This window comes from Drosophila innubila (genome assembly GCF_004354385.1).
Source record: "Drosophila innubila isolate TH190305 chromosome 2R unlocalized genomic scaffold, UK_Dinn_1.0 1_C_2R, whole genome shotgun sequence".
Lineage (NCBI taxonomy): Eukaryota > Metazoa > Arthropoda > Insecta > Diptera > Drosophilidae > Drosophila > Drosophila innubila.
Window position 1 is genome coordinate 19,036,095 of NW_022995374.1, and position 7,877 is coordinate 19,043,971.

The 7,877-nt window shown below is 39.7% G+C and overlaps 2 protein-coding genes across 2 annotated transcripts; both read left to right on the forward strand.

Annotated features, from left to right (window-relative positions):
* The first annotated feature begins 786 nt into the window (after positions 1-786).
* LOC117784977 (DCN1-like protein 3) lies at positions 787-3,985 on the forward strand. The gene is made up of 4 exons (XM_034622844.1): positions 787-1,690; positions 1,765-1,896; positions 2,526-2,859; positions 2,930-3,985. Exons 1-4 carry the CDS (start codon positions 1,498-1,500, stop codon positions 3,270-3,272), a joined length of 1,002 nt encoding a protein of 333 aa, XP_034478735.1. The 5' UTR covers positions 787-1,497; the 3' UTR covers positions 3,273-3,985.
* Positions 3,986-4,472: 487 nt separating this feature from the next.
* LOC117784432 lies at positions 4,473-7,728 on the forward strand. The gene is made up of 6 exons (XM_034622167.1): positions 4,473-4,580; positions 4,649-4,907; positions 4,967-5,133; positions 5,200-6,781; positions 6,847-6,986; positions 7,045-7,728. Exons 2-6 carry the CDS (start codon positions 4,840-4,842, stop codon positions 7,218-7,220), a joined length of 2,133 nt encoding a protein of 710 aa, XP_034478058.1. The 5' UTR covers positions 4,473-4,580; positions 4,649-4,839; the 3' UTR covers positions 7,221-7,728.
* Positions 7,729-7,877: the final 149 nt, after the last annotated feature.

A 7,877-nucleotide genomic window follows, 5' to 3' on the forward strand; every position in this document is an offset into this window, starting at 1 on the left:
ATCAGCAATGAGGACAAAAAATTAAAGCAAAAATCGTGAAATACTGTTGTTTTAAATATAAACAACAAATGTGCAGCCCTTGATTGCTGGTAACCAAAGCTGCCGCACATTTTTTAAATAGTGGCGGCATCACTTGTGTGTTTGGCAAACTACAAGTGAGGAGCAAATTGCCAATGAGGAGTAACGTCGTTAAATTTTACACCTAAAATATACCAGACTTTTCTGGTTTATCAGATGGTAATTAATAAATACAGAGTCATTTTTAATTAGAACGCGTTATCAATCAAATTAAGGATATCATTCTTATGAAGGCTTAAAGCTCGTCACCCACAGGGCAGAGAACTAAAAAATTTAATTCTAAAAATATATCAAAAAATCGAAAAAATTCTAACAAACTCTCTGCAAAAATTTAAAAATTCCAATGTTAAGAAAAATTCAAATGTAGGTGAAATTTCTTGGGTGCACCTAAATTTTTAGTTTAGCTAAAATCGTACATGCTGCCAGATCGGATAATTTTTCAGGGTGGCAGCCTTTGCACCGGGTGGCAATCTTCCACACCAGTGCTGGCAAGTTTTTAGGGGGAACAATAGCTTTTTCCATGTGGAGAGCAACTAAATTTGTTATTGTGGTCAGTTTTGTACAGTTTTACCGAAAATATTAATAGCAAAACTAAGCTGAATATATATTTAAAATAGCCATATTTCTAGCTATTAGCAATTTCAAAATTTGTCTACCAAACGAACTCTGAAAATATCCAGATCTAGCTTTAAAATAGATAAGTTGGCAACAGTGACAACAACACACACTTGATAAAAATACAACTCTGAACGATTGCAACAACTTTGTGAAACATACATAAACCACAAGAACAAAAATACAATAAATTAAATTATATAGAAATATGCTGAATAACAATCGCAGTGCAGTGCAAAATCAAAGTAAAATGTGAAAACCAGCGTATTGACTTATTCACATTTGTGGTGGTTGCTCACTACTACAATTGTATATGTGTATGTATACACACACATACGCAGATATACAAATACACATGATTTTGCGTAGGAGGTGGTATCAAAATAAAAACAACAGCAGTAGCAGCAGCAGCAATAGCAATAGCAGTAACAGTAGCAACAAAGAATTCTTAACCATATGCTCGATGCATCATCAGCTCGGTTACGTTCCATGCGAATTTCAGTGCCAATGTCAATCAGTCAAAGTCAAAGCGAGCTAACGCCTAGCTTCGTAATTGTCAATATCAATAACATCCAAAATAGAAGCAGTTTTCATTTTCATTGACCATAGCAGTCAGCCAATTTAGCATAACCATTATCAATATCAATAACGATAACGATACAACTACAGATATCGATACCTCCCATTGTAAATCAGAAACAAGTGTCAACACACACACACACAGACACTGTGACACTCTCATTCAGAATAGCAGCCAAGAAAATATTTAAACCCAAGGGTCCGCTGTGGAGCGTGTAACGCACTATGGGCAATTGCCTGAAATGCTTCCAGTCGTCGTCTGCCGCACCCACGTTGCCAACAAGCTCCTCATCACCAAACGCATTGCACACAAACGCCAACAGCAGCAGCTGCCAAGCGGCCACCAGTATTGTCAACTGCTACGATATTGTTGGTCCAAATTCAAATGAACGTTGCGCCATTTACGACAGGCCACGAGGTGAGTAATTGTCAAATAAGAATAAACAAATATACGTATATATATGTTAATTCCTGCTTTCTGTTGTGCTGCAGAAACCGATGAATTGCTCTCGAATCGAAATCCACTCAAGCCAGCAAACAATTGTGATACTAAGCGTAATAGTTTTAAGTCCTTAGGCTTGCTTAATGGCAGTGCGCCCACCATGAGCGAAATTATAACAACTGGTATGTATAAAAAATGCTACAAATAAGAAAGAAAGCCTACCTTTGGCACGCCAAAGAGTAAATATCAATTTTTGACTAATCATTACTATGACAGCCATATGATATAGGGATCCGATATTAACCAAATTTAGTCAGCATGTAAAAAACCATACCAAATGTAAACTCTGTGAGTTTGGCTTAGATATCTCAAGAAACAACTTAGTTTTTTATACTAAAGTTTAATTTACAATCAATCTTTCCTATGGGAGTTATATGATAAACTGATTCGATCCGGCCAGCTTAGACATATGTACTGCCTACAGACAATAGTCATTCCTACACCGAATTTCATCAAGATAACTTGAGTAGTAAGAGATTAATTTGCCTAGAATGAGATGATCATTGCAAGAACTCCTCATTTTATTGTTCTGATCAAGAATATATATATAGATGTTATGGGATCTCGCACAACTCCGTTAATACTGTACACATCTCGTGACAAAATTATAATACCTTCTGTATAAAAATAAATCTACTATTGATCTAGCTTAACATCCCACACAATTAAATATTTAAACAAGTCAGCTGATCGCGTGCTTAATTCTTATTTGCATTCTCAGATTAAATAAAATTACCATTTTATATTGCAGCGGTCAAGGAATCAATGGAGGTATCACATCAAACGCTAAACAAACTATTCGATGTGTACAAAGATCCAGATGATGAAGATATGATACTCACTGATGGCATTGAACGTTTGTGCAATGATCTTAACTATCAGCCGGATGAATTTGCAATACTTGTGCTTGCCTGGTGCCTGGACGCCTCACAGATGTGCCGCTTTACCAAAACCGAATTCATTGATGGCCTACACAAAATGCGGGCAGATACAATTGCCAGCATACGCTTGAGACTTGAACAGACAATTGAGATGCTTAAGGTTGATGCTGAAATGTTTAAGCAGCTCTATCGTTTTACCTTTCGGTATGCCATTCAATTTATCATATTCTGTCTCTATGTCTCTATTATATGTATTATTTTGTATCTTTTGTAGTTTTGGCTTGGAGCCAGATCAACGCGTATTGTCGCTGGAAATGGCAATCGATTTGTGGAAACTTGTGTTCACTGTACAAAAACCTGATCTCTTTTCAAACTGGGTAAACTTCCTCGAAAAGCATCCGAACATACGCCGCATACCCAAGGATACATGGAACATGTACCTCAATTTTACCGAACAATGTGATATAGAAAATTACGATGATACCGAGGCGTGGCCAAGTCTCTTCGATGACTTTGTCGAATACGAAAAGAATCGTAAGACGGATGTGGCCGTTCACGATGATGACAACAACAATGACGATCCATTACAGAGCCATGTGAAATCAGGCGTGTCATAGTTTAAGATGCAGATTCAGATTCAGTAGCCAAACACATAACCGTCTAGGGCCAAGCAACCAACGTTCAACTCGCCAGTAGTTATTTAAAGCTGTATATTTAAAAACTCGATAATCATTTGCTCTCTCTTTTAAAATATCTAAATGCTGTTAGCATACGCTTAATTGTTTATAAATTTACCTGTAAACTGTAATCTGTAGTCAGTTCTGGCCAACGGTCATAGATCTACGATGCGGTGCTGGCGCTGCTTTGATGATTCACAACAACCACAATACAAAACCACCAACACAATCAGCAAACAAGAACAACAAATGCACTCAGCTTACCAGTCAGTCGGTCGGCCAGACAGTCAGCCAATCAGCTAGATGATAATTTACCTTGCAAACAACATTAAACGCGTAGCAAAAAGGGCAACGGACGCATTTGTTTATAAATTAAAGACTTATCAACAAGAATTTTAAAAACGCTCAATCATACGAAACCACATGTGTATATATACTAAATGACTTGATCAAGTAGAAGAGCAAACATCTTTTCAATGTGTGCAAATCGTATATTATATATATTATATACACATAGCAATTAACTGATGTATTAATTAAAATTGAAAAGATTGCAACATTTTATGGCACTTAACTATTGAATTGCATATAAATTACATACTTAGCTCTAAGTAGTGGATGTGAATTAAATAAACTAAACTTATGACTCTGTCTATGTATTTCAAATTTACATTTCTTTTATCAAATTAAAAGCGCAATCCAAATATTTTAAGTTCGCGGTAACGAACTTTTATTGAAAAGAAAGGTTGCCAGACTACCAAGCTATCGATAATTTGTGTCCGCGAACAAACAAGCTGGCCGGCCTTCCGAACGATTTGACAGCTCTAGCGCACGCGCCAACACTAATTTAAATTTGCAATCAATTTATAATCTGATGAAAATGTGAAATACGATATACAATAAAATGTATAATTTTAATAATCGTTTGAAGTTTGTCACACCTCGGAAGAGAAGATACAAATTTGATTCTAAAAATCTATTAAAAAATCGACAAAATTCTAACAAAAAATACGGCAAAATTTAAACAAATTTTTGCTTTAAAATTATGTAAAATTCAAAAAAGTGTTATTTTTTCTGTTTACTATTTTTGCAATTGGACTAAAATGGTTCGACATGCCAGATCGAATATTTTTTTCTGGCACCGAACTTTTGGACCGGGTGGCAGCCCCAAACTGTAGCGCACGTACTTTTTCCATATATTTGATAAAAATTTGTGAAATCACTTGTTTTTGATGTTTCTTTGTCCTAGTGAGTAATTTAATGAGATTTACAGGCAGCTGAGATTAGTGATATGCAACGTGCTTATTCGCAAGCAGTAGACACAAATTGAAGAATCTGTGAATTGAATCACGATTTGACATTGAAAAACAAATGCCATGCTGGGGTGGTTGTGGTGGGCGTAGAGCACGAAGAGGAAGAGAACGAAGAGCGAAGGGCAAGGATAAAAACACGGAAACGGTCGATCGAAGAAAGGACATAATACAAGAACAACAACAATAATAACAACATGCCCTGTGAGAGTTGTAGAGTTGAATTCACAGTATTTCGTCGCAAGCGCAGCTGCTGCGATTGCAGGTAATTAAATATTTACATGACATCCATTAAAATGGTATTAAATAATTGCTTACCGATAGGCGATACTATTGCAACAATTGTCTGACGCTGACGACGGCGCGACGCTGCCAACGATGTGCAATATTTGCTCAGAGACCGCTGCTGCGCACGGATTTACTGAAACTCAAGCCAAAAGATTTAATATTTTATTTGCAATCCAAGCACATTTCCACTGAGGGCTGCCTGGGTGAGTCATTATATTTATTTGAAGATAATTGAAATCAATTCTAATTCTCTTTCACTCATCTTGCAGAGAAGGAAGAGCTGGTCGGCCTGGTGCTGACTCATGTGGCGCAAACGGATCGCAATTCCCGTCGACCGTCATCCAATAATAGTCCTCGACATGGCCAAGCCAATCCCATGGACAGTCTGAAGCAAACGTGCCAAAACTTTTTCACCAATCTGAGTGACAACTTCAGTGATTCCTTTGCCTCCTTCGACACCAAGACGAGTGCGAAGACGACGGCGGAAAACAGTCGGGCAAACAGTCGTCATGCCTCCCATGACAATGCTGCAGCTGCTCCGACCTCGCCCACTCATATATTCGAGCAGCCACGTGTCTCCACACGCGAGATTCCCACATACGCGAGTTCAGGTCATGTTAGGACACCAACAACACCCAGAAGCAACTCCACGGAGGTGGCCCATGTACATGTGAGTCCCTCAAGCTCATCCACGCACACAAGCACTTCACCAACGGCCACAGAGGAGCGCAGATCAGCCACAGTGCCAGCCACATTAGCTGTCAGGAGCATTATTGATAATGATCCCGATAACTCCGAATGCGAATGCTCGGATGATGAAATTATTAACACATTCAGCGAACGCACTTCCAATAAGAACAGCGAGCAGAGTGCTGGACAGGAGAGTCTAAACAGGCCGCCCCTGGAGCTGAGAACTGTGGGAGGGGCCACGAACAACGCGGCAACAACAAACCTCAGTCCAGGTTATTCCAAGCCAGACTCACTAAGCTCCAAGGTGGATGCATGTGGTGCGGACTCATCGCAGTCCAGTTTCGAGGAACTGGGCGCCATTGGCGGCATCTCGGATGAGAGCAAGGCAGCTACAGATACCAACAGCAGCAATTTGGATCAATGGCAGATCTTGGAGCAAACTGCAGCTCCAAGCAGCAGCAGTCAGCTGAATCCACAGTCTATTGGTGCAACTACAGAAGAGATTCTGGAGGTGACGCTGCGACATGAGCCCGGGGAGACTCCAAACATTGAACAGCGCACGGTGACAGTGCCACAGTTGCCGCTGCGTGTCAAGAAGGTGACCAGGCGACGCTCCGATGGCTACCTGAATCGTCGTCATCATTCCAGCGATGATGAATCACCAGTGGCGACCACCGGACCAGCTTTAAGTACATTGAGTGAACAGCCAGAGCCGGTAACGGGAACGGGAACGGGATCGGGAACAGCCTCCAGCAGCTGTCAGCGTTGTGGCAAGAACAAAACAAATATACGCCGACATGTGGAGAAGATGCGTCGACATTTGGAGAACTCGCAAATGTCCGAGGAGGATATTAAGCGAGAGCTGCAAGAGTTTCTCACGTATCTGGAGCAGCGCACCAAGTCCATAGATTGCTCCGAAGCAGATAGTCATATGGTATCACCGCTCAGCGGTGCAGATGTGGGCAGCATTGCAGCTGGCGGCGGTGTCTCCGGCTCTGGCATGCCCATCACACCCACCATTGAGTTCTCACCCACGCAGGACGATAATGATGCTCACTGGGATGACGATGAGGGGATTCATGTGTATGCAGCGCCGCTTGGCTTTGAACCCGCCAACGGCTTCGATTCACGCTTCATTAACTTGGAAGACTTTGAGGACCTGTAAGTGAATCTTGAATAATTTATATATAATCCAGCATCTATATGCATTGCTATTCCCATTGCAGAAAAGACTTGGAAAACTTAACGGTGAAACAATTGAAGGAGGTGCTGATGTTGCATCGTGTTGACTACAAAGGATGCTGTGAGAAGCAGGAATTGCTCGATCGTGTGGAAAGACTATGGAAAACAATGCGCACTGCGCCAGGTAAATGTTCCCATAACTCTATTTAATAAATTGATTAAAATTCAAATTCCCCTTGCAGCTGTTGAGAAACTTGCCACTGACGAGCTTTGTAAGATCTGCATGGATGCGCCAATCGAGTGCGTATTCCTGGAATGCGGCCATATGGCGACATGCACCAATTGTGGAAAAGTGCTACCCGAGTGCCCAATTTGCCGACAATATATTGTACGAGTTGTAAGATTCTTTAGGGCATAATTGTAATTGTTATTGTAAATGGCAGCCCATTGATTTGATTATTGGTTTAGGAATATGTATACTACTATATATGTATTATGGTATCCAGGAGGGAGGCCAAGTGATTGCTGTTCTGTGCACGTACATACATTTTATGTATAAAAAAAAAACAAACAAACTCAAAAATTAATGCACAGAATGTGCTATTTAGATTATCGTTGGTGAGTCTTGTATTGAACCTCAAGATAATAATAACTTTGTTTCCTTATATATCTTACATACAGACAATTGTGTTACAATTAAGGTATACAACTTTCAAAGTGTGTATTAACTAACGTATTTAATTTATGCAATAGTTTGGCGATTGTTTTTATTTATCTTGTTGTTTGTACTTGTGGAATGATCGAGTTGTAGTTTTAGATAAGCTAACATTCCCGTAAACTGTAAATTATGGAATCTATTATAAATACTGTTGTAAATTTCGTCTAGATACGCATTTACATCAATGAAATAAATATTTTAAATTAAAGCAATGCCTATTGTCTGTTTAAAATGCGCGCTACACTTGATTTCCTACTAAACAGCACTGAATATGTAATTTACCAACACTTTTTCGATGCGAAACACGATAGACATATCGATAGCACGACATAGCACTACTTTGCACTGTCCAGCACT

Excerpts from the sequence above, each read along its gene's own strand:
- LOC117784977 (XM_034622844.1), top strand. The coding sequence starts at position 1,498 with ATGGGCAATTGCCTGAAATGCTTCCAGTCGTCGTCTGCCGCACCCACG. Across the intron at positions 1,691-1,764 it reads CATTTACGACAGGCCACGAG|AAACCGATGAATTGCTCTCG; the intron begins GTGAGTAATTGT and ends GTTGTGCTGCAG. Across the intron at positions 2,860-2,929 it reads CTCTATCGTTTTACCTTTCG|TTTTGGCTTGGAGCCAGATC; the intron begins GTATGCCATTCA and ends TATCTTTTGTAG.
- LOC117784432 (XM_034622167.1), top strand. The coding sequence starts at position 4,840 with ATGCCCTGTGAGAGTTGTAGAGTTGAATTCACAGTATTTCGTCGCAAG. Across the intron at positions 4,908-4,966 it reads CGCAGCTGCTGCGATTGCAG|GCGATACTATTGCAACAATT; the intron begins GTAATTAAATAT and ends GCTTACCGATAG. Across the intron at positions 6,987-7,044 it reads AACAATGCGCACTGCGCCAG|CTGTTGAGAAACTTGCCACT; the intron begins GTAAATGTTCCC and ends TTCCCCTTGCAG.